Source organism: Thermobia domestica, chromosome 7, assembly GCF_964235325.1.
Source record: "Thermobia domestica chromosome 7, izTheDome1.hap1.1, whole genome shotgun sequence".
Classification (NCBI taxonomy): Eukaryota; Metazoa; Arthropoda; class Insecta; order Zygentoma; family Lepismatidae; genus Thermobia; species Thermobia domestica.
In genome coordinates, this window is record NC_137460.1 from 238459923 (window position 1) to 238487528 (window position 27606).

General features: G+C 33.9%; 2 protein-coding genes across 5 annotated transcripts in view; both read right to left on the minus strand.

Annotated features, from left to right (window-relative positions):
- Nucleotides 1-27606, minus strand: part of LOC145690785 (uncharacterized) — a 51698-nt gene that overhangs the window by 15951 nt on the left and 8141 nt on the right. For all 4 annotated transcript variants that reach the window (XM_081766041.1, XM_081766042.1, XM_081766045.1 and 1 more), the window contains one exon: nt 14670-16593. In XM_081766041.1, the coding sequence (XP_081622167.1) occupies nt 14670-16396 (1727 nt within the window). In that variant the 5' untranslated portion in view covers nt 16397-16593. The remainder of the gene's footprint in view (nt 1-14669; nt 16594-27606) is intronic.
- LOC145689610 (uncharacterized) lies at nt 25210-26655 on the minus strand. Its single transcript, XM_081763794.1, has one exon. It carries the CDS (start codon nt 26653-26655, stop codon nt 25210-25212), a length of 1446 nt encoding a protein of 481 aa, XP_081619920.1.

The window sequence follows — 27606 nt, forward strand, 5'->3', positions numbered from 1 at the left end:
TTGGTGTTGTTTTTTATTTTGGGAAATAGACCACTTCATTAACAATATAATTAAAACATGTGTCATCTTCTTTAGGAAGGTACACTCATGTCCAAAATTATTGTTGCATGTCTATAAATATGTTGTTGTAGGAATATAATTTGATAACGAATTCATCCGATATTTCTTATCATGTTGGTATGTATACAATCGGCAGAGATATGTATGTGGCAAATTTCATGTCAAAAGAGCAGTAAATAAGAGCAATAAAACGAAAATAAAACTTTCGCGTCCATTTAGCAACATTTGTTTAGTCATTCTAATTTTCGTATTTATAAATATTTTCCTATGAAATTTACCACATATACATTTCCCGATTGTACACATAATTAGTATCAGTATTAAAAGTACCCAGCAAAATCATTATTACATTATATTCTTACAAGAAGACAGTTATAGATATGCAACAATCATTTTGTACATGAGTGTACAAGGACATAACAGGTGTTTTTCAAACATTGAATTAGTGTTCGTATAAATTGAACTTATTTCTTGACGTCATAGAAGTAAGAACTGTTGCAGAGTGACATAAGTCCGGTGACAATACAATATTCCATTGTTACTTTCATACTTTGCAATATATCTATTTATTTTAAAAGCAAATTTTAATATATTTTTATTTTCAACTTCTTTATTCTAAAATAAATATTAGCCTTGAACCAGCCCTGGTTTCCCTGGTTGCATATCACTTTAGGATTTGGAATATGTGTCTAATGAATAAAAAATGATAAAACACCTTTTAAAGACATTCTTTTGTTAATCAATTCGCACTAAAAAGTTAAAAATAATTTTGTTTATGCAAGACTAAATAAAAAGAATAGTGCGCGTCATTTTAAGAATTTATAAAGTAACTGTAAGCCTATATTAGAGCGCATCCCATTTTTTATTTTTTTGTCATGCATAAACATTTTTTTTTTTTTTTTACTTTTAAGTGCGACTTGATTAATGAAAGAATTTCTTTAAAATGTTTATTATTATCTTTTTTATTATTGTTAATGTTTGAATCCTTGGCATAGGGTGTTTATTTTGGTAAGGTACCATCTGGTGCGTTTCTATACTACTAGGGTACCGGTATATTAAAATTTAGTTTCCTATGCGTTACTACCAAATTTCACATAAGTAAATCCCCACGCTAAGCGGGTTTGCATATCCAGGCTCCTAACTATGAAAATATTTACGATCACTCCAACCCCAATCATTTCACAGATTCAACCTGTTGTATATAAGTTATTAGGACATAAAATTGAATGTAATTTATACGAAAAACCCTTTTATGCATTGCAAGACCTGTAACGTCCAAATATTCACCACAAACTTATAGTTGTATCGACATAAACAAACAAACAAAATAAAAAAAAAAAGTGTGGAGCAGGAAACCACTTTACACAAAAGTCAAAAGACGTTATTGAAGGCATACGAACTGGTCGAGCGGTTTGGGTGACTAGTCTGTCAATCAGAAGTTTATGTGTTCAAACCCTGTAGAAAATATTGGTTTTGTTTTTTTTTTTCTTAAAAGTGTGTTCCTATTTTCATCAGAGGACTGAGAACATTTCTTTGAATAAATCTTTGGAAACTACTTTTCTCTCAAATTCGATTAGAAGCGAACATTATATGAATTGCTAATCTAACATCCACAGCTGAGAACAAAATATTAAGTATGTTCAATATGTCATTATTATCCTTTGATTTGTAGTGAAAAACTAATTATAAGCATTGACAATTTCAGAAGATTCTCCCCCGGTAATGGTCAAGATATGAATGAGAAAAAACTGATAAAACATTATTAGTCCATTTGAGCATGATCGAAGATAACTTATGGCCACGAAGGGGAAATTTATGTCGACAGGATCTCAAATTCTCCGACAGGTCATGCCCTGAAATCTTCACTGTTTGAAAGGTATCCTTAACAAATAGAATATTATATTTATTTCTCCTTCTACGTTTTGAAATGGAAAAATCATAATTTTAAATAGAATTATAATACGATAAGCATAAAGATTTATACAACTAATGAAGTAAATATCCTTGTGTAAGTTATCGATTTCTATTCGGATTAAAACTCGAATATTCGTTTGCATCACATTTTAAAGTAAATCCTCTCTATATATAGTTCCTACTGGAAAGCATGTTTAACTCCAATTACTTAATCAATATTTTTAATAATATATTTTTATTGTAATACTCTTACTATGCAATGTTGTATGCACTTAATTTCCCAAAGCAAAACCTCACAAATGTATAATTGACTAGTAAATATTATCAAATAAATTATCATTTAGTTTACGTAAACATTGCATCGCCTGATTTGAAACTTCGTATTTTAAATAATAATAATAATAATAATAATAATAATAATAATAATAATAATAATAATAATAATAATAATAATAATAATAATAATAATAATAATAATAATAATAATAGTAGTAGTAGTAGTAGTAAAATCATAGCCATATCTTTATCAGAATTTCAGGCTTAGTCAATAAATGAATTCAACATAGTCTCTATTCGAAGCTCTATTTAATCGAATCAGATAGAAATACGAAGAGGAACTTCGAGAACAGGTAAAAGAAAAATGTTACTTTGGTGGGTTTGAAAGTAACTTTTAAGAGTTTTTTTTTTTTTTTTTTTTACAATTACAGACAAATGCCTTGGACACTATTTTCTTTTCTTTAAGTTAACTGATTCACCGAACGTATCTGACATATGAGTAACTTGTCTCTATTTTCTACTCGGTTATACACGTTTTACAATCTTTTCCATTAACCTTGAACGACAAGAACACGAACACAAAAACATCCACGTAGGTATGACAGTTAAAATTCCTAACTTCCCCCACGGGGAATCGAACCCGGAACCACATACACCTGAGGCACACGTGCTAGCCACTAGACCAGCGGGAAGAACAAATAAAATGTATTTTGTAGTGTCTGAAGTTTATAGCTATTTCACCCTGTTGTAGTATGTCTATTGATTTTTTAATGTTTACCGTATTCGTTACTTTGAGGAATGATATATATTATTGATATAGGTTTTATTACATATTCGGCCATAAATATTATATAAATTATCAGAATTATTCATGATCTTCCATGGAAATTCACTGGTGCATGCGCAGTAGAAACAGAAGAACACAATTTTCTGATGTTGGTCAGAACGCAAATTTCTAACAGGCTGTCTGAATTCCTTGGTGGAAAGCAGTAGTTCCCAACCTAGGGACCTGCAGCTTCCTCCTGAGTAAGCATGAAGAGCGAGTAATGTGGCGAAAGCTACTGGCATAAAAGAATTGTGCAATAAGTAAATAAAGCACTACTTATTATGACTTTCAAATTCAGCTTGACAATTTTATAATTGCCGTTTTACAAAAACATCATATTGCACTAGGAGGGTATGCAAAAGTTTTGCTGGAAATAAATATAAATTCCTGGGATGATGATGATGATGATGATTATTATTATTATTATTATTATTATTATTATTATTATTATTATTATTATTATTATTATTATTATTATTATTATTATTATTGGTCTCCTACTTCTTGGCCAAGATGTGAAATATTCACTACCTTCTTCATACCGCTAAATCAATTTCTTCACTGTTTTCTCGTCACAGCTCATACCCCTAGCTATCTGAATGGCAATTTGTCTAATTGTTGCTCGACCTATGATTTTCCCTCGCATAGTAACAGATAGTTTTCTACAGCTTTTAGAGCGAGGTATTTTGACAACCTGTAGAAATTTGCATTGTGATTCGTATTAGCAATGACAGTAAAGTGGATATTTCTGTTCCTACTGTGCATCATCAGTATCATTATATCAGAAGTATTCCGCCATTACCAGCGGGTCACTTACCGCAGCTGAGAAGCTGCCATGCTCCACGATCTTCTGTTAACCTCTCCATCTTCACATACGATTTTTCTGTTTTGATATCGCCAATAGCCTAATTCTGTTTCTATATAGTCTAATTCGTCCTCTCCCTCTCTTCCCTGCCACCATACCCCTCAAAATACTATTTCCTCCATCCTAAAGGCTCTTTTCGCCATTTCTATCCTTGCTTTTATTTCACGTTCGCATGTCAAATCATCACTAGTAATAGTACTCAGATATCGAAAACTAATCACTTGTTGTTTTTTCCCGCTCCTACTTCTATATTTCACACCGATCGCTTCGTTTCAATCACCACGGATTTTGTCTTTCTAACATTTATTTTCATCCCATATTCTTCACAAGCCTTTCTCAAGTTTTCTACATCTTATTAATTTTTTTTTTAGATTCTACAACAACAACCATATCAACCCCAAACCGTATACACCTCACCATTCTATCTTCTACGGAAATTCCATCTTCATTATGTAGGCTCGTTTTCGTTATCTCTTCTAAATAGTTATTAAATAAAATATAATCGGCGGAATATAGCCCTATAATCTCTGTTGAACTCATCTTCCAATTACACTGTCTGTCTACTGCGCATGCACCAGTGAATTTCCATGGAAGATCATGAATAATTCTGATAATTTATATAATATTTATGGCCGAATATGTAATAAAACCTATATCAATAATATATATCATTCCTCAAAGTAACGAATACGGTAAACATTAAAAAATCAATAAACATACTACAACAGGGTGAAATAGCTATAAACTTCAGACACTACAAAATACATTTTATTTGTTCTTCCCGCTGGTCTAGTGGCTAGCACATGTGCCTCAGGTGTATGTGGTCCCGGGTTCGATTCCCCGTGGGGGAGGTTAGGAATTTTAACTGTCATACCTATGTGGATGTTTTTGTGTTCGTGTTCTTGTCGTTCAAGGTTAATGGAAAAGATTGTAAAACGTGTATAACCGAGTAGAATATAGAGACAAGTTACTCATATGTCAGATACGTTCGGTGAATCAGTTAACTTACAGAAAAGAAAAAAGTGTCCAAGGCATTTGTCTGTAATTTGCAAAAAAAAAAAAAAAAAAAAAAAAAAAAAAAAAAAAAAAAAAACTAACTCTTACAAGTTACATCCAAACCCACCAAAGTAACATTTTTCTTTTATCTGTTCTCGAAGTTCCTCTTCGTATTTCTATCTGATTCGATTAAATAGAGCTTCGAATAGAGACTATGTTGAATTCATTTGTTGACTAAGCCTGAAATTCTGATAAAGATATGGCTATGATTTTATTACTACTACTACTACTACTATTATTATTATTATTATTATTATTATTATTATTATTATTATTATTATTATTATTATTACTATTACTATTATTATTATTATTATTATTATTATTATTATTATTATTATTATTATTATTTAAAATACGAAGTTTCAAATCAGGCGATGCAATGTTTACGTAAACTAAATGATAATTTATTTGATAATATTTACTAGTCAATTATACATTTGTGAGGTTTTGCTTTGGGAAATTAAGTGCATACAACATTGAATAGTAAGAGTATTACAATAAAAATATATTATTAAAAATATTAAGTAATTGGAGTTAAACATGCTTTCCAGTAGGAACTATATATAGAGAGGATTTACTTTAAAGTGTGATGCAAACGAATATTCGAGTTTTAATCCGAATAGAAATCGATAACTTACACAAGGATATTTACTTCATTAGTTGTATAAATCTTTATGCTTATCGTATTATAATTCTATTTAAAATTATGATTTTTCCATTTCAAAACGTAGAAGGAGAAATAAATATAATATTCTATTTGTTAAGGAAACCTTTCAAACAATGATAATTTCAGGTCATGACCCGTCGGAGAATTTGAGACCCTGTCGACATAAATTTCCCCTTCGTGGCCATAAGTTATTTTCGATCATGCTCAAAGTAGACTAATAATGTTTTATCAGTTTTTTCTCATTCATATCTTGACCATTACCGGGGAGAATCTTCTGAAATCGTCAATGCTTATAATTACTTTTTAATTACAAATCAAATGATAATAATGACATATTGAACATACTTAATATTTTGTTCTCAGCTGTGGATGTTAGATTAGCAATTCATATAATGTTCGCTTCTAATCGAATTTGAGAGAAAAGTAGTTTCCAAAGATTTATTCAAAGAAATGTTCTCAGTCCTCAGATGAAAATAGGAACACACTTTTAAGAAAAAAAAAAACGAATATTTTCTACAGGGTTTGAACACATAAACTTCTGATTGACAGACTAGTCACCCAAACCGCTCGACCAGTTCGTATGTCTTCAGTGACCTCTTTTGACTTTTGTGTTGTAAAGTGGTTTCCTGCTCCACACATTTTTGTTTTGTTTATGTCGATACAACTATAAGTTTGTGGTGAATATTTGGACGTTACAGATCTTGCAATGCATAAAAGGGTTTTTCGTATAAATTACATTCAATTTTATGTCCTAATAACTTTTATACAACAGGTTGAATCTGTGAAATGATTGGGGTTGGAGTGATCGTAAATATTTTCATAGTTAGGAGCCTGGATATGCAAACCCGCTCAGCGTGGGGATTTACTTCTGTGAAATTTGGTACATACATTAAACAGCACTTAAAAAAAAAAAAGGAATTACTACCGAATATAGAGTGTTTCTCCGCTAATAAGAGGGAGACAGATTGAGGGTACCAAACACCCCTACCGTTGATTGAGAAATATTTAGGTGTCGACACTGATGAGCAACATCTACATTTGAATTTGAATGTTTTATGGGCTTTAGACAAATGATTCAGACCGGGATACATGGGGGATGGGGGACGGACATAATGGCAGGAGGACAAAATGGCAGAGGACGAAATGGCAGGAGGACATAAAAGCAGAAAGTATAATTTGAACTCTCGGGTTTTAAACTATTTTATTTCTTACTTGGTAAATGAAGATTTCAACATAAATTTTCGATTTATTCATTATGTTCCAAAATTGGAACTGCTAATAATATTTCAATTCTGAGAATTGTGATGTCGTGAGAATTAAGAGAGTGCCACCAAGATTTCCGCCGGAAGTTTGGGATGCTCATGAGGCAACTCTATTTAATAATCCTCGCATAAATAACTTATGTGAGGGGTGGAATCATAAGTTTTTCCATTTGGTTAGACACAATCACCCAACGGTAAGGAAACTCATACAAACTCATACATACAAGAAATTAATGTCCACTCAGAATAAGCCTCAAATCTGTCCATCTCCCAATGTTGAAGACAACTCTGCTCCCAATTCTCCACAGCATTGTTTTCGACTACAGAAATATTTTGAACATCGCTATATATATATATATATATATATATATATATATATATATATATATATATATATATAATATGAGAACGATCTTACCCTTCCTCCCCTTCCCCCAATGATGAAGACAGATGTGCACTGTTGCATACATACCTGTCGTTTCTCGTTTCTTTTTTGTCCATGAACTCAAAATCCTGGGCAAGGCTTGCATAAACTTCCCGCCATGCTTTTTGCTTTTCAATTCTATCCTTGAAAGAGTCTGTTATCTTATCCCATATGTAAGGTCTACATTCCACAAGTTCAATAAGGGTTAAAATATTGAATGGAAAAATTCCTGCCATCTCTAAAAATCTAAGCAAAACTAGAAAGGTAAGAATACAATAATACACAACCTTTTCATCCAGTCACTGTAGCTAAACTGCGGAACTCTATCAGGGGGTAAGCCGGTACAAAGGGGAGAGGGAAAACTTCGATACATAGCTTTGGTCTTTGTTTTCAATTGCCATTCCACAAATTCTTTTAAAAATGGGGGATTTGGGATAGTTTTGGAAGTGAGAGAAAAAAATCTGCAACAAGTGAAGCATAAAGTCACATCCCTGTTGTTGAGATCACAATCAAGAAAATGTCAAATGAGTCACTTGTCCTTGGAGCTTTGCAAAGAGTGTTTGATTGTGCTGGTTTCGTTTCAAAATAATGATAATTCTACTTTGACTTGTCAACAAATATTCTATTCAATCATTGCTTATTGAGTGGGACCGGGAAAAGTGATCTGCACACAATTTTGATGAAAATAAAAGGAAGTAATAATAATCAGGAGTTTTTTCCATATGCTTATGTTCACAGTGTATCAAACTTTGAAAATTAAATTAATTTCCAGAATGTATTAAAATTTATGTGCATTAATAGATTAAAAAATATACCATCAAAGAGTGTGTGTGTGTGAGAGAGAGAAAGAACAAAAATTTAAAAAGGAGTGGAAAATAATCAAGAAATTAGTTATCTAAATTTCCTATACTCTATTTGGTAATAGCTATTTAGAGGGAAACCAGTATTCTTCAGACTTCCCACATTTTATACTTATTTAATAAAGGGAATTAGCTACTTCAAAACAGAGACTGTAAAAAAATAATAAGCTGTTCCGAAGTTGTTTATAGGACAATAATAATAATATTAATATGCAATTGTAATAGATAAAATGGAAACAAAAAAAGTTCCAAAGACATGAAACGAAACAAGAATACACAGCGCCTTGTAACTCACTCTCTTCATCTAACCCATTGGCCGGCCGATATTATAAGCCGCATGTGCATCCAATCATAAGAAAACATTGCCCCCGACAAAATCGGTGTCGGCGATATCGCCGACAATATCGGGGGCTTGGCCGACAGCATCTGCGTGTCGGAGGATCAGCCGATAATGTCGGTGGCGTGTGCAAGCTACGATTTGAAGTCTATTTCACCGCCATTATCGGCACTTCCACCGATATTATCGTTGCCGTGTGCAAACGCACTTAGGAATCTTTCCCCCGTGGTAAAACCTGCCGAAATTGGAAGCAATATCAAAAAAACACTGCTTTGAAAAGAGAGGGAGCAAACATGCATAAAGAGATAGTTAGAGTCGGATTTAGGTTTAGTGGGGCCCCAAGCTGTTTAAGGTAATGGGGCCTTTTATGTGTGTCCAGATCAACATAGACACCCTACATACAGAAATGGAGAAACTAGAGATAATTTAGGAAGCAGACTAGCAGAAGGAGCTCCATTAATTACATGAACCTAGGCTACATAGCAGGAAGCACTGTTGCTATGTATATATAAATTTTATTTTTTTTTTTAAATTTTCTTATATTTTAAAAATGTATATCCAGTTTTTCTTTAGATTTTGGGTCCCCCCAAGAGAGCGGAGCCCTAAGCTATAGCTTGTTTAGCTTATACGTAAATCCGGCGCTGTAAATAGTATATATATACAGGCACGGATCCAAGGGTGGCTATAGAGGCTATAGCCCCCCCACCCTTCCGTGATGCTCACGTATACACAGGATAAAATGGGCTTCAATCCTGTTTACTCTGGATAAAGAGGCAAACTATGGTTTAGCTCCTCCCTTGATCATATCCTGGATCCGCCACTATATATATATATATATATATATATATATATATATATATATATATATATATATATGTGTGTGTGTGTGTGTGTGTGTGTGTGTCTAGTACACATAAACGAAGACTTTGGTTCGGCTTCTCCTTCACAAATCTTTGTCGAAAGGTTGACTTTATCGCTACAAACACAAATTATTACTTCTCATAGAAACCATCTACAAATACACTGTACTGCTGAAACAGAAACCATCAACTAAAGAGGTCATAAATTTTGTCATTCCTCGTGTTTGAAGTTCCCGTTCTTTACAATGATTTCCTTCCTCCCGCCCCTGTTAAGAAGCTCAAAGTAGGTTTTCAAAAGGACTGGCTCCCGCTGAGAAGGAAAGTGGGATGAGGAATGACTATAGTGACATCTAGCAGTTAGACGGCCAAGTACGTGAACACGAAAAAATCTGATTTCTGAATTCTGTAGATTCAATGATGAAGGATATAATTTCTCATCGATTGTGTAATGGATGTCTTTGGAAACAGCGAAAAAATAGTACAGTAGCGCACAAATACAAAGATTGTACTCCATTCTCAAAAAAGTCCGAAGTTTTTAGCTCTTTTCCTTACTGTAAAAAAACAGAAGATTTTCCCTCTAATTTTGATCATTTTCTTATGGGAATTTGGATTATAATTATCTGTATTTATAAGAAGAAAATATCACGCACAGCGTTCAAATTGCACCTTTAAAATGAGATGCATCATATTTAGTGAGCTACTGAGACATTTTTGCAAAAGAACGAAATGAAACGATGATTTGCCTAAAAAATTGTTGAGATCCCATGTTAAATTGAACACCAATATTCCGGTCGCTGTAGGGCACTCCTTCTCCCTCTTAAGGTTATATGCCCGTTGTCAAACTCTTTCTCAGCCATTCCAGGTCAAATCAACACAATTTGAATACAAAATTTACCTTACCATCTCAGATTGTCACGAAATTTTGCACAGGGGCACTGTTCATATACACTAAGAAAAATTCCAAATTTCAACTTTATATATCGACCTGTATTGAAGAAAGGGCTATGTAAAGTTTGGAAAAAATGCCCAAAATAACATGTTCAATGTATTGTGAAATTGGAATTGCAGCTCTCCTAATTGAACTAGCGAGCTGGTTGAGGTGTCATTTTACAGCATTTTTCTCGCCCTTAACTGTGGTATACAACATCATATAGGCTAATACAAATTTTTATTTTCAAAATCAAAATCAAAATTTTACTTCAAAATTTTTCAAAAAGCACATATTTTAAAATTTTAAAATTAATTCCATGAATAGATAGCATTATTGTAAAGCACCTGGCGAAATATGAATTTAGGATGATAATGGGTTCATCGTTAAAAAAAAATAAAACTAACACTATAGTTTTCATCAATGCTCTGTACCTAGGTGAAAAATACACGAATGCATTTATTTATTTTTTTAGCTTGTGGGAATAAATCTGAACACTAACATGAAGAGTACAGTAATGGGTCTAAAACACATCATACCGACTTGTAATCTGCTGGCTATACTTATTACCTCATACTTGAAAAACTAATTTAAAACTAAGTTAAAGTGCTGACACTTTTGAACTTCAAAATAATATGAATACAAGTTTTACAATTAAAAATGTTACTGTAAATAAACGTAGTTTGTAAAAAGTATACATATAGCACTGGTACAACAGCAGGGTTGGCTGGTTTAAAACATGTTTTTTTTTTATTTAAAAAAAAAAAACAATTGGTGTAAACAAAAACAATGCAAAAATACCACAAATCGTAATCATAAATGCCACGTGAATTTCATAGTGACGTTTTCACATATGTCGAATCATCGGTGTTGGTTGAATCCAATTTTCGCCTTGTAATTAAGAAGACCGATGAGCCCACAAAATTTCTCCCAAGTGGAAACCGAGAAGTGGTTCAGATGCCACTTCAAGTAATATGTCGAGTCCTTCATAACCTCGCTGTTACATAAGCACGTTAAGCCTAAACAAACCAAACGAATTGAAGCACCTTTAGCAGGTAGGCATGAGTTCATTGCCAAGCAACAGGAAGGAAGCCTTCCTTAACTATACAAAAGAAAATCTCAAAGAATCAGAATTTGCTGTCATCTGTGATTTTTCTGAAAATTACAGCACAGCGCTACAAGATGAAACACAGAGCTACCACTGGACAAGCTAACAGGTCACAATCCATGTTTTTGTTTTATATTTCAAACAGGAAAACAAAGCTGAACATGTTAAATATGTAGTTGTTTCCGATTCCTTGGAGCACAATACAGTTAGTTTACAGTTACAGTTTACACCTTTCAAAAAAAAAAAAATCATTTCTGACATCCAAATTTCAAAAACTTTCAAACATGTTTTTTTATTTTTCCGGCAGGCCTACCATACAATACAAAAATAAGAAAAACTTTTTGAATCTCTGCTTGCATGAGGCAGCTTTTAAAGTGAAAGGAAGGTGATACATCTCGGCTATATCACACGGAAAAGAGCCTTGCGATGGAGTAGGAGAGGTTCAGTAAAGAGACTGGCAGCTTGTGCTAGTTTGCAAAGACCCTATGACAATCAAATTCAAACCCCAAGACAACTTTTTGAGTGGACAGTAGAAAACATTACCAAAGTAAATTTTGCCTACTCAACCCAAGAGGAATATACTGAAGCTGAAATGATCCTGGAAAGTCGCTTCGATCAAGCATTGCCTATCAAAGGAACACAGCAATATCATGCATTCATTCCAATAACTACATCAACATTATTGGCGAAACACTTTTCAGATGGTTTACAAGGTTGGGAAAAGAAATTGTCACAATCCCCAAATAAACTTCAATTAGAAGACATATCAGGCTATGTCACCGCTGTCTATGAAGGAAATTGGTGGTTCGGGTATGTTTTACAGAAAAATGAAGAACTTGAAGTAAAAATAACTTTTCTTCATCCACCTGGCCATCTCCATCATTTTCATATCCAAGAAACGCTGATGTTCTGTGGACGTCTGTAGTGGACGTTCTGACAAAAGTGAATCCTGTAACCCCCGATGGAAGAAGTTATGTTCTCCTTGAAAGTGATGTATGTCGAACAAATAATATGGCTTTTTCAAATTTCAAGTGATAAACATACCCTCCTACTTATTGAAAAGTTTTACAATGAAATCATCTGTACTCTTTCTTCAGATTAGTGTTCATTTTTATTTTCACAGAAGTGTAAAACTTAGTAGTCTTGTGTTATTACCTTACGTACAGAGTATTCTTTGAAAAATAAGTATTAGTTTTGAATTTTTTAAACAATGAACCCAGTATCATCCCAAATTTATATTTTACCAGGTGCTTTACAACAATACTATCTATTCTATTCATGGAATTAATTTCAAAATGTTTAAATATATACTTTTTTGAAAAATTTTGATTTTGATTTTGAAAATAAAAATTTGTATTAGCCTATATGATGTTGTATAGCACAGGAAAGGACATGAAAAATGCTGTAAAATGACACCTCAACCAGCTCGCTAGCTCAATTAGGAGAGCTGCAATTCCAATTTCAAAATACATTGAACATGCTATTTTAGGCATTTTTCCAAACTTTACATAGCCCTATCTCCAATACCGATCGATATATAAAGTTGAAATTTGGTATTTTTCTTAGTCTATCTAGAGGGTATCTATGTACCAAATTTTATTAAAATCTGAGATGGTGAGGTTAAGTCATTGTGTTGAACTGATATGGAATGACCCCTCTACAAAAATTGTTTCGTGAGTACCTTAGGATTCTGAAATATGTATTTTTAGATAGCGCACATATTCGTTCCTAAGTGAAGTCTTGACCCGATTACTGTAGGTCCAATAGTTTTATTAGAGTTAAGGACCTTTAAAGTTTATTTATTTATTTATTTTTATGTTTCGGCAGCCTATAACTCCGAAAGAAAGCATTTGTACACCCAGGTTGGTCTATACTTTTTGTTTTATCTTGGTGTCAGAAATCACCCAAATGTTGTCGGTGTTGTTTTGAAACACCGTGTAGAACATATAAGAAGTAAGTAAACCAAACTTATTATGCAATTAGATGTGTAAGAGATAAGATTAATGTCAAAACTGATAAGTGTATAAATTACTCAAATTTCCATTCTATAATAAAATATGGCTTGATTTTCTGGGGAAATACACCTAAAAGTCTTGTCATCTTTAGGCTACAGAAGCAAGTGATAAGGATACTACCAGAAGTAGAACAGAACTTGAAATAATAACTCCTCCGTCAATGTGTTTGTTGAAACGTTAATGTATATGAAAAATATGGTAGTGAATATATTGTTAACAAAGATTGTCAACATTCATAGATACAACACAAGAAGGAAAGAAGACACTCACTTAAATACACATAGAATAAACATATACAATAGAAGTTACTCACAAAGGTACTACCTACTTCCATCATGTATAAAAAATCAGGTCTCTGTAAACAGCTCTAGAATCACATTTAAAAGGTACTTGATACGATAGAAAATTGCCTTTATTTTCTTGTAGAATATGTGCAAAATAATTCGTATGCGTAAAATTAAATTTATAATAAGTAAATTAGTGAATTTATAAGAATCCACATGTAATAATAGTATATATATATATATATATATATATATATATATATATATATATATATATATATATATATATATATATATATATATATATATATATTTATTTATTTATTTAACTAAAAAACTGAAAATATTGAATTTGTTCTTTAGCCTATATTTTGAATGCTTTTATGATACATTTCTATGAGACTAAGCGCTAATGCTGGGTAATGAACATTACTTCAGTAACAGGAAGAGGATGTCCAAAGAAAAGCACAGTCAACATAAAAGTCAGGACAGTGAATGGACCATTCGGATATAATATAATTTGCCATAGGTTAAATGTGACGTGTTTCATTTATGACAATCAAAAGCACGCTAGAAATAAGAAATCATCAAGACAATTAATAAAAAACCGTTTATCAGAGTGCATTGTTCCCGTCACATCCTTGTACAGTCAGCAACAAAAGTTCTCTCCGTTTGGTAAAATTTATTTTGGGAATAATGGTGGAACGTACAGTTTCACCGAATTTCAAGGCTGGAGCGTACAGAAAATTACGTTTTTTTTTTGTTTTTTTTTAATTTACTGAAAACTGTATTCAAATTGTCCTTCCATTCTGAAGTTATTTACGAAACTAATTTCATCAAACGGAAAGAATTCTTGTCGCTGACTCTACAGTACATATATAAATAAACAATAGGTTACTGCTCAAAACACGAAAATAATATTACCTTTCAACTTCACTTCCGTCATCATCACTGACTTCATGTTCTGTTGTGTTACTGAGTAATAATTGACATGAGGGATCATTCACTTGGGCTTCAAGTTTTGGATCTACTTCATAATTTTTACATCTATCATCATCACATAGTTCATGCTTCGTTAAAAATGATTCACATGAAATAGAGTCTTCATTTAGTTTGGCATCATATTTCGGCTTCACTTCACGATTTCCATGTTTACTAACATTACTTAGTTTGTGTTTCATTGGTAATAACGATTCGCAAGCACTTGCCTTGGCATCACATTTCGGTTTCACTTTATGATCTTCACGTTTATCAACATTATGTAGTTCATGTTTCACTGAGAATGATTTAAACGATACAGGATTTACTTTGGCATCACAGTTCGGCTTTACTTCATTACCTTCACGTTTATCAACATCTCGTGAGAATGATTTACTTGAAACAAGGCTTCTATTTATTTTGGCATCACATTTCAGCTTCACTTTAGTACTTTGATGTTTAGGACATATATTTACTTCGGCATCATATTTCGATTTCATTTTACGACCTTCATGTTTATCAACATTATATAGTTCGTGTTTCACTGAGAATGATTCACACGAAACAAAACTTACTTTGGCATCACATTTCGGCTTTTCTTCATGACCTTCACGTTTATCAACATCTTGTGAGAACGATTTACATGAAACAAGACTTGTATTTACTTTGGCATCGTATTTCGGCTTCACTTCACGAATTTCATGTTTATCAACATGACGTAGTTTGTGTTTCATTGGTAATAGTGATTCACATGAAACAGGGCTTATATTTACTTTGGTATCACATTTCGGTTTCACTTTATGATCTTCACGTTCATCAACATTATGTAGTTCATGTTTCACTGAGAATGATTCAAACGATACAGGATTTACTTTGGCATCACATTTCGGCTTTTCTTCATGACCTTCACGTTTATCAACATTTCGTGAGAATGATTTACATGAAACAAGGATTGTATTTACTTTGGCATCACATTTCGGTTTCAGTTCACAACTTTCACGTTTATTGGTATCACGTAGTTCATGTTTTACTGAGAATGATTCACATGAAACAAGGCTACTATTTACCTTGGTAACAGATTTCGGCTTCACTTTTACTTTGGCTTCACATTCTGATTTGACTTCATGAATTTTACGTTTATCAACATGACACTGTTTATGTTCTGTACAGAATGATGTACATGAGACTGGATTTGTATTAACTTCGGTCTCAGATTTCAGCTTCCTTATCTGAATTTCACACTTATCAACATCACATAGTTTATCTTCTATTGTGTTCTTTCGGAATAATTCAAACGCGACAGAGTTCAAATTTACTTTAGCCTCATGTTCTGACTTTGTGGCATAAATTTCTGATTTCAAAACCGATAAACAAGTTCCAGTTTTATCATCCGCTAGATAGTCTTCAATGGTACTTGGTGCAATTTTATTTTCTTTGATTGCGAACGAAGATAATAACGCCTCTTTCACTTTTAGTCCATCTTCTTTAATGTCATTGCTGTTTACCAATTTCGAGTCAGTTTCAATTTTTTTGTCACTTCCATAATTTTCGAACTTCAGTTCTTTCTTTTCTATGCACAACGGCGATTCTATCTTGTCTAGTTTAATATAACAATCCTTAAGTTTAAATTTGAAATTCACTTCAGTTTTTATAGAACATGTTTCATCTTTCATCTTATACGGATTTTCCACTATGAAATGTAATTCCTAAGACAGATAGTGGTCTTCATTCTTTTATAGAGATGACAATATTCCTTTTGCATTTTGCAGTATGGAGTTTTACTGAATCTTGAAATTCAGTACCCGTTCATGAATATGACTTCTATTGTGTGTCTTCAGTGCTAGATGAAGAAGTTTCCTTCTACTATTACCTAAAGAAGATAAAATATGGTTTCATTCAATTATTAAAACAACATAGTATTCACCTCAATGAAATAAATATACACACAAATCTACTTTTATCTTAACACTGCAACTATAAATTGATAATAAATTTCAGAACAGTTTTATTTATTTATTTATTTTCTAATTTGTATGAAAACAAATCCGTGTATCTACACAAAACAGAATTGAAGACGGAGGCTAATAACCTAGAGTTAGAGTTTGTAAGATTTCAGACACATTGTTAATTAAGAATAATTGCACAAAGTGTTGAGAAATTGAATGACAAGTGAATAGCGTTACTATGTTAAGTTTATTATATGTATGAAGTTGTTGACAGTGAAATCCTTGTTGATGTTGGGATTTGGGCCATAAGTGTATGATGTGATTATAGAAGATACAAGCCATAACTGGCTGAAGCTTCGGAAAAATAAAAAAACAGAGGAGGGGGGAGAAACAGAAATAAATTTGAAATTGTGTCTCTAGACATTCCTACTAGTTCTGAGCAGAAACTATGGCTTTCACTTTGTGGTTTGCACTGATGAACGATTTACAGGCTCTCAAAATCCTTATATACAGTGTGAATTTTTAAACTTCAGACTGCAAAATATTTGGAAGTTTTTTCGATTCGATTTCGCTCTAACCAGAGAAAATTAGTTTTAATAAAATTTCTTCAATTGGGAGCTTGCATGTTTTATTCCAGAATAACCCGTCGGCAACGATACTAATATTTTATCTTGAACGTTTTCTCGACTCGTGAGGTGGCGTGAAAAATAGCACTATAGTGAGTGTATTCAAATCAGTGGTGGCTCCAGAGTTATGCAAGAGAGTAGTCACATTGACAATGGGCGTAAATCCGCCTTGCAGCTTCTCCCTCAAAACCATCCTCATCTTTGGTTCCTTCAGTATTTTTTTTTTTTTTAATACTCTGAAGGCTTTTTTTTTTTTTTAATTCTGATGTGAGCACTGGTCGGGACAAGATGTTATGAAATAATCTACATACATACAACACACACACACAGACAATCCAGCTGACGGCCTGAGGGATCGCAAGCTACCAGTGAAAGCCATTGTTTGTTTAGCATTTAATAAATTAATTACGCCTCTGTACAAGACATTGAGATTTCTCTCCATATATTCCCTGCTCTCTATACGTTGCTGAAAACGAAATTAAGAAGAGTGATATTTATTATTACTATGAAAAGCGAACAGCGTGACTACTTGCAACTCTCGTACACAATGAAAAAGACTCTTTCCCACTGTACTAGGTCCTTTCCAAGATCCTAAAGTACTACAATCATGCCGAAAGAGAAAAATTCAAGTCACCATTGAGCAATTGAATTGAACTTGATGTCTGATTAATACTGGGACAAGGAAAGGGAGGAGTCATTGCCTCGGCTGATACCAATATTAATATTCTTGCCTCTGTAACGGAACTTCTGCTTATAGTCTCTATGAGCAACATAGTATTAGACAACAAGTGATACTAGCAAAATGTTAGGAATGACTTCAATGCTATTTTTAGTTAGTCGTTAGCCAGTGTATTATTGTTTGTTTTTTAAAAAAGTTTAGCATCCATTTTTAGCATACAACGCTAACAGAAATATGTTGGGCTAGAAATGCTTAAAAATCCACAATAGCTGGAAAGAAAAGAGAAAGATAATAACATGATATCTATATAAACAGACATTGTTAAAAAGTATGTAAAAGTTGCCGACAACTAATGGTTCTGACAACAATAATAAATCAATTCCAAAGAAGAATCTTATAAGTTTTACTCTTAACCTTACTTTCACACGTACATGTGTAAACAGAATTACATCAAAACTTAATGTTAACCGAAACATCCTCTGTTCCGCTATTTATTTCTTCCACCAATGCACACAGCTGTTCGTCGACGAACAACGTAACGTGACCAGGTGCTAATTCTGCACTTTCTGCCAAATGCTTTGGTTAAAGTGAAAGTTACAACTAAATACCTAAAAATTAGAAAATAAATAATTTAATGCGTTCAGAGCTGCACTTTCGAAGTCTACTTTCAACACAATTCTGTCGTGCTGTTCAGATCAAGCCTTTAAAATGTAAACAGGTGCCTGTATGTACTTGTTAGTCCTGTCTGGAATGGATCATACAAAATTGGTAGGATCAAAGTGCTCTTACGTGGATTTGCTATGTCTGCTCTTACGCGAACATGAATTGTTACGAGCAACTCTCAAAGAAATACTACTGCCTGCCCCTCGGCGCTAACCTCAGACTATCATATACAATATACAAACTCTGTTTATTCTGTTCCAATCTATCACACTGCAGAAACAAAGTGCCGCTTTCGCAGTGAAGAAGATTATTCGGAAAATCTACTTCATTAGGTATAGAACTGCCTTGCTTGAGGCTATTTTTTTTTTTTTTTTTTACTAGAGCTGTTTAAATACAGTAACTTTTTTTCTATTTTTGTTTTCTTTTAAATTATACAATGGAATTATAAAATCCACTCCATGGTTTATAGGAACAGCAGCTCATCTCTGAAAAGTCCTGTTACGTAAATTTTACTGTAATTCTGTTCTATACATGTACGTGTAAAAATATCTCTGTTCATCCTCCCTTACCCAAAAGCTGTTTGCCTTAGGTTCATGGCAGTCAGTACGTTAGAGAGGTAACATCTATTAATGATTTTTAAAAACAACTATAATAGCAGTTAGGTCGTGGCAATCAGCACTATACCCATACTAATGAACATATAAAAAAGAACAGAAAGAAAAGAAGAAAGGCAATATCATTGGGTTAGTGCGATTGAAATGCTAATCACTTACGCATTTATAACCTTCATTTATTTTATAACATTGTCTGGCCGGGTGTCACTTTCAAAGGAATAAGAAAAACAACGATACGTGATCATTCAATCGCTTAGTCAACCACTGGAGTCTTTAACGAAAGAAGTCTGGAGTCTGCGATGACAGAGTTGCATGGCCCGGTCATCAGAGTTCTTCTCTTCCAAGAAGTGATCAAAATGTCGGACAATGTGGCAGTCAATAAGAAAGTAGTCAGGAGAATATGATGGGTAAAGAAGAATTTTATACTGCAACTGATGGAAAGTATGCACTGATCTTTGAGTGAAATTTGTATTGTCGTGCAGCATAAGGACACAAAATGTACATTAAACACTCCTGGATACTTGCAATACGGTGCATTAAATAGAGCTCTGCGGTATGACAATCCACAGTGATGGTTTCGTCACAAGAAAGAGAGATCCATCATAGACCACCGGACCAGTAATCTGCATAGACCATCATCTACAGGAAGGGGGAGGGGCACGATGGTTCAGTGGTAGAGTGCTTACCTCTGGTGCGAGAGTCCCTAGTTCGATCCACGGCCAAGTAAGTTTGTGGTGGACTACATCGTGTTTATGGGTTTTCTCGGAGTACTCCCGTTTCCTCACACATTCTCATTCCACCAATTTTTCCATCACCTGCCTTAATTATCCGTCTCCCTTAGCCTAAAGGGCATATTTGTGGGACGTTAAACTAAAAGATTTTATCATCATCTGCTGATGGAGAAGTAGTTTTAGAAACCATATTGGACGCTGAAAATGATCCAACCACAGTCGTGATGACTTACGATCGTCGTAGCAGTTTCATTTTTACTTTTGAGCGATGACAGAAGAGAAAAATCTTCGGTGATCGTGACAAAAATCGGTAGAATTCGATATTTCAATGGATTTGCACGTTTCATAACCCCTAGATACTGAAAAGTGATTTGTCGATGTTTGTCAGTCTATTCGTTCTTATGTCTACTCGCCTAGAGGACATCTATCAACCGTTCAACTATCGACACTAAATCTTAAACATTTACGATTCTTCACACGAAACTGTAATTGAATTTTCTTTCTACTCTCAGAAATAAGTTTGCAAAAGTGTGAAAATTTAAAAAAAAAAAAAATAGATTTTCTCAAAAACATCTCTAGCGATTTTATTTATTTTCCATGAATCAATATTTGATTAACAACTCTTAATATATTTTTGGGAGAAATAAGTCGTTTCTCAGAGAGAGAGAGAAAAAAGGAGAGGTAATTTCCTTTTCGGGTGAGATTCCTACGGCTGATTTTCTCTCAAGAACGAAAAAAAAGAAATCTTTAAGTTTTACGTCCCACGTTATGCCAATTAGGCTAAAGAAGACGGTCATGATGAGAAATGAATGAAATGGTGGAACGAAGAAACTGAGAGGAAACGGAAGAACCCCGAGAAAACCCACGCATACAGTGTTTGTCCACTACAAAGTTCATTTGGCGCGAGCTGGGATTGAACCAGGGGCCCCATGCACCAAAGGTGAACCAGGGTGTCTACTAAAATTCCAAAATGAAATTTCGTAACCTTTTCTTTACCAAATCATAAAATTTCCTAATATTTTCAAGAGCGAATTTGGGTGCGAATTAGGCCGAATTTTATCCATGCGATAGAAACGTACTTTGCTTGCGATTTGGTAGCGTCTAAAGCCGACCATAGACATTTTTGGTGATGAACTTTAACATTTTATGGAACAAAATTTTCCAATCTGTACTTACATTTGAACAGTTATGAAAGAAAAATTCGTGACCCAAAAGCTAAATTTCGTGACTTTCATGACCATTTTCTGATTTCGTGACTTTTTTGTGACTTTCGTGACCGATAGACACCCTATGAACGGTCTACCACAGCTACCGCGGCCCCCTTTTTAAGAACGACATATACAATTTCGTTCACATTTCATAAATGAAGATTGCGTTAAGAAACCTACAATAGAAGGTGAAATGAAATCTTTCAGTTTAACGTCCCATGATCATTCCTGTTAGGCTAAGTGAGACGGATGATTAAAGCAAGTGAATGATGGTGGAATGAAATGTGGGAGGAAACGGGAGTACCCTGAGAAAACCCACGAGCATGATGTTCTGCACCACAAACTTACTTGGCCGGGGATCAAATCAGGAACCACAAAGCCGCCATTCCCCCGAAACCTACAATAGGGTTAAAATAATTTTTCGTTGCAGAATTCACAAGAGGTAGTTTACTTTTATGGATGTTTCTTCAAGATGATTTTCTCAAAAATGACTCAGTCAGTTTGTGCTTATATGTCAGGAACAAATGTTCCATTAAAATATGTAAATTATTTTTCACTAAAAATGCACAAAAATTAGTTTACTTTTGGGACGAATTTTGTACGGCCGTTTTTATTTATTTATTATTTTTTATTATCTAAAACGACTTTTAAAAAATTCATAAGGGGTATGTTACTCTTGAAGGTTTTTTTTTTTTTTTTTTAATACAGTTTTCTGGAGGGCCTATTATAACTTTGTTCGTATTTTGTAATAACTATAGCATATGATTCAATTTAAGGGGGGCGACAAAATTGAATGCTGTGGTTATCATTCATCTGAACTGACAATCCGACGCAGGAAACTTTCCCGGTTGTTCTTTAGACTCAAAGAACTGCGCACTTTCAGACGGCGAATTTTATTAGCTGCTGACAATTTCATGTGGCAGGCATGAGTCCAATATTTTCAGCGCGGGGCAGCTGAACGACAATGGTACGATATACGATGGGCAGTCAAGAAGTTTTTGGAATGTTGTTGTAGTTGTGTCATTTGTGATGCAATCATAATGAATCTTGGGCAATACACTCTCTAGGTTACCTAATTCTGAATTTAACAAGTGCGAACACGTCTTAACAGGCATTGTACGAGCTGTGTAGCTGAACGGATGAATGTATGGTGATCAGTTGGCGCAATTTCACAGATAGAGCGCGTAAACATCAAGTTCATGTGCAAATTGGGGGAAATATCAGATTCAGAGAAACTGATAATCTTAAAAACAGTTTAGCACCATCGGATGTTTGGCTCTTCCCAAAGCTAAAAATGGGTCTTTTCCGTTTCGCCAACGTAAAAGAGATCAAAATTAACGCGACGGACCTTTCATCAGTGTTTCCACCAATCGCAGGAGCGATGGAACAAATATGTGTGTGTGTTCCGAAGGTGTCAACTTTGAAGGCGATTAAGTATATATGTAGTTATATTGTGGTAATAAATATCTATAACAGAATTCCACGAACATTTTGACTAGCTCTAGTACAGTCGCGGCCACCGATAAGCGACCCTTACCCATACCCTTCGTAAGAAACAGCCCCTTCCGCAAGCATGACCACAAGTGACCACAAAAATGTTTTCTGCACGTGCTGACGGACAAGGTTGTCACATCTTTTCTTGAAAATGTCTGGACACCATATGTTCTTTCTTCTAGAGAAAGCCATTGAGAAAACCGTAGTAGAAACATATTGACTCGTGAATTGTGTAATAAAAAGTGATCTAATAACAATGTTAAATGATCGAGTGCCAACAACAATTCAAATAGGGCGAAAATACCAAAACTAAACACGAATTATTTATGAGTTTTTAAAAAGATATATACACTACTATGTTTACTACACTACTATATTATCTACCTATTATGTATAAAAAGGATTAAAGTGACTTACTCATCAATAACTAAGACAAACTATTATAGATAGAAACATGAATTTGTAAGAATGTTCCTTTGTCACAAAATCAAGAGCTAAGAAAAGATTTGTTTGAAATGTGTCTTACAGGGAAGTAAAAGAGGATTCAAATAGTTCTTTGCTAAGAATAAAGTATCTCACGAATCCTTGAAGTTATTTTTTTATTTCGTTGCTGAGAAGGGGAAATACGGTCATTTTCTATAATATTATACGTATAATTTTAGTTTTATTAAAGAAAAAGTCTCAGGTAATTAAAAACAAACATTAGTGCAAAATAGCAGAAAGTTGCAGATTTGATTAGCAGTTGAATGATAAAGCTGCCAGTAAATTGAACTTAAAACAAAATTTAAAACAGGCTATTGTGAAAATGATGCATGTAAATACTCTACTATTGTATTGAAATTAATATAATTCAATCGCTATGAAATGTCTTACATGAAAACTATGAAATGTCCTAAGGTTAGTGGCTTGGACTAGATTTTTGGTTTTCATCACTGAAGCCAATAAATTGGCGATATTAAAGAAATGTTGTTTAGACTTATTGTATATTATTCCGATATGTGATCTCTTTTCACTTGAGGCTACTGGTTTGGGAGGTGCGAAAACGAGTTAACTCAGTGTTGCTCACGAGAAGAGACGTCTTGTTAAGCTTGAAGAAGTATTGTCTCGATTCTCAAAGAATTCTTTTCCGCCTCGTCTCGAAAAAATTTCATTTTGTTCAGTAATTTTATATACTTTTAAAAGTAATTTTGGAGAATTTTTAAATTTAACTATAAGAAATTTAAATGCTTTATTGATATAGGTGTTAAATAATTAACATTAATTAAAAAGATACATATCGCCCAGGTGTTTTAACCAATGTTCATATCGGAACCAGGTCTGTAGCTAGGATGGCCAGGGAGATTTCCTCCTCTTCGACTACCTTCAGCCCTCCTAAAACTATCATTTATTTGTTGGTGTGTATATCAAATAATTTCTTCTGTTATTTTCGGCCTTCGAGTAATCAATCATAAAAGATAAAAGAAATATTGAATTGATTGAATTGCCAGTGGTAGTTCTAACTGCCAGTATTATTCTAACTCAGGGTTTCTCAACCTTGGGGTCGCGAACCCCCAGGGTTTCATATGGGTCACTAAGATAAGCGGAAGAGATAAATCTAACATCGGAAAATATTTTAAATATTATTTTGAATTTTGTTCTGATAGGCATATTTTTATTTTAATCCTTACTGTTAACAACAACAACAAATAGGTCTACTAAATATTTTCAACAGGTGCAGAGTTGTTTAAAAATCAATTTAAATGAAAGAGGTATGATATGAAACTAATGAGAACTGCATATTGAAATACCAGAAAAATCAAGTCATTTAGAATACTCAATAACTTGTTTTAACAACTGTTCAAGCTTTTTCCACGAAAATTAGAAATTACTTTTTTCTTTATCATACATCCAAAATTAAGGGAGTTATAAAGTTTTAAACTTTTCAAAAGGTCTCCATTTTGAAACAGTATAACGGATCGGATTCAATATTTGTAATATGAATGAACTGATCAAATTAGGTTTTAATCTATTCGCTTTTAGGGAAGTTACTGTATCCACTATATACAAGAAATGGATTCTGCTATTATAGAAATAGATGGACGTCGTGAGATCTTCGCAATCGGTATATTAAAAATCCCATACAAGCTTATGACAAACCAGAAATTATCAAGGGGTCGTTGGTAAGAGGATGTGATAAAATGGGGGTCGTAACAGAAGTTAGGTTGAGAACCATTACTCTAACTGTATATGAATTCTAGAAGAGCATGTGTTATCAAACATATTAAAATAAAAACTTGCAATAAAATACATCAATATATTAATTTATTATATATATAATTATTAAAAGTAAATTGGGCAAACTATTTTTAAATAGGGGATTCTGTAAAAACGTGGGATTATGTGTTCGCCCGTTCGTGAATAGAAATATTTTGAACAAGAAAAAAATTCAACTGAACAATAATCAGCCAGAAATATTATAAGGTGCATGATCTACGAAAATAAGGGAATATTAAAAAGTATGGAATACTGTCTTACCTTGGAAAGTGCTACTCCTGATCTAAGTCAGAATCGTCTGTTGACGAATCTGTTATTTCCACTAAAACTCTGCTTGAGTTATTGAAAACCGACTGAAGATCTCTGTAACTGTCTTCAATATCCTCCACGTGTCTTATGTAATTTTTCCAATTGTCAACACTAATTCTGCTGAACGCACTATTTAATAAAGACACTAGTTTCGGTAGGGATTCACCTTTCAAATTTTGGGATGCTACCGTCCGTTTTAATTGCGACCACACCATTTCAATTGGACTCAATACGCAATGATATGGAGGTAATCTTAAAACAGCATGCCCATATGATGCTGCAAGTTCGTCTATTGCGTACCTTTTTCTTCTTTTGTTCGCAGGCAGTTGTTCATTAATAATTTGGAGAAGAACAGGTATTATCGGGACCGGACTAGGTATGGTGATATTGTGGATTCGCATATAGTTAAGAATAGTTTGTTTTCTCCACGATGTATTAGGTTTTGGATTAATTACACGGCTATGGTAAGGGGCATTATCCAAAACTATAACTGATGGCTCCTCTAAGCATTTCAGTATGGAGTTTTCAAACCAATTCTCGAAAATTTCTGCGTTTATTGTCCCATGATAATCGGCAGGAGCATCAGACATTTTTTTGTGGGTTATAAATAAAGCACTATCCACAAAACCAAATCGGCCACCACAGTGCATAATAACTATCCGTTCCCCTTTTTTGTCGGAAGTTGCAACTGTGCAATTGTCAGAGTCGTCGGACCAATTTTTCATTTGGCACGTGTTGCTATCGTACCAAGTTTCATCGAGGTACACGTCAGAGTATCCCGCGGAACGGTAAGCTTTAATTTCTTCGAGATAACGGTGTCTCCAAGCAATAACGTCATTGGACTCACATTTCGCGCTTTTTCTAGACACTGATTTATATGAAAACCCCATACTATGTAACAGACGACGTAATGTTCTAATCGAATATGGAAATTCATAGTTAGTCCCGGATGTCTTCTCACACATAATTCGAGACAGCGTTCTTGCAGTAGGTGACACTCCTTTCTTATAGCACTCATATACCGTACGTCGCAGCAAATCGCGAGTAAAATCATCTATTTTGCCGAACGGTAACTGTTTTCTGTTCACGTGTCGTTTTGTTGGCGTTCGATAAACACTGGGATTTGGAATTTGTAAAATATTTTTTACCGTTGTGAGTCCAATCCGCGTAGCATCCGCTGTTAGTTTCATAACGTTTTTGCTGGGTAAAACTCCACCTTTTCGAATAATTTCACGCAAAAACTTTTGTACATTTCGCACTATAAGGACGCTTTGCTTCCTCAGCTTTGCTCCACTTCCAAGTACACGATCCTCCTTTCTGTTACTTGGACTTTTCTGGCCAGAAGGACCAGGTTGCGGATCATTTGGTACCGCAGAACTACTTATCCACGGCCGAAAGAAATTGGACATTTTCACTCAGCGAGAAAATACTAAGACACCAGCACACTACAATCAATTTGAACAAAGTGTCGAGGGAAACTAGAGAACTCAAATTTACCAACTGACAACTATTGACAACATTGGTGGCCATAAACAATAAATTCAAGCGTTCTATAAAAAACTAAGTTTATAGAGAAAGCATTCTAAGCTAAGATTTTCCCTTCCTCCTATTCGTTTCTTTAAGTTTCAAAACAGTAGAAAAAAACTTTTTTTATATATGCTACTGCTCATTCATGGATGAAGAAGACCTAAGTCAAAACTGTCTTTCTTTTTTTTCTTTCCATTAAAAATTTCAAAAAATTCATGTTTAAATTTACAAGGATGTGATTCATTTTATTATGGTTTGCAAAATCCGGAAAACTGTAAAACTCAAGAGGAAAAAAAAAGGAAAATAACCCTACTGGTGTTGTAAATTATAGCACCAAAAGTAAAGTTTCTTGCAGGAATTGAGAATAAATATTTACCCTTTTAAAGGCATTTACACACTTCGCTTTTCCCTTTTTTAATGTCATTCTGAAGGAAAGAGGATCCTTTTAAAAAAGTGAGACCTTCCTTAGTTCATTTTTCCGTGTAGATCTTTTATGGGCAATACATAAATATGTCACTTCACCCAAAACTTTCGAACAAAAACATTATGCAAGTTGGTGTGTAGGGTAAACTGAAAAATCAGTTCGTACTTTTGCTGTCCTTACATGACAATCTGGACTAAAAACCTTAAAACAGGAAGGAACAAGGTCATTCAGAAATCTGGCAGCATTGACTGCTTCGCGAACCCCAGTGAAGTTTGCGGTTGCTAAGCCACAGGGGGTAGAGGAAAGTCTTTCCTCCTCCAGGAAAAATAGTCGCTTATCCATGGCCCCGAGATTATGCCTACACTGTCTGCAATTAAACGAACACTTTTCCGAGGTCTGAGCTCTGCTT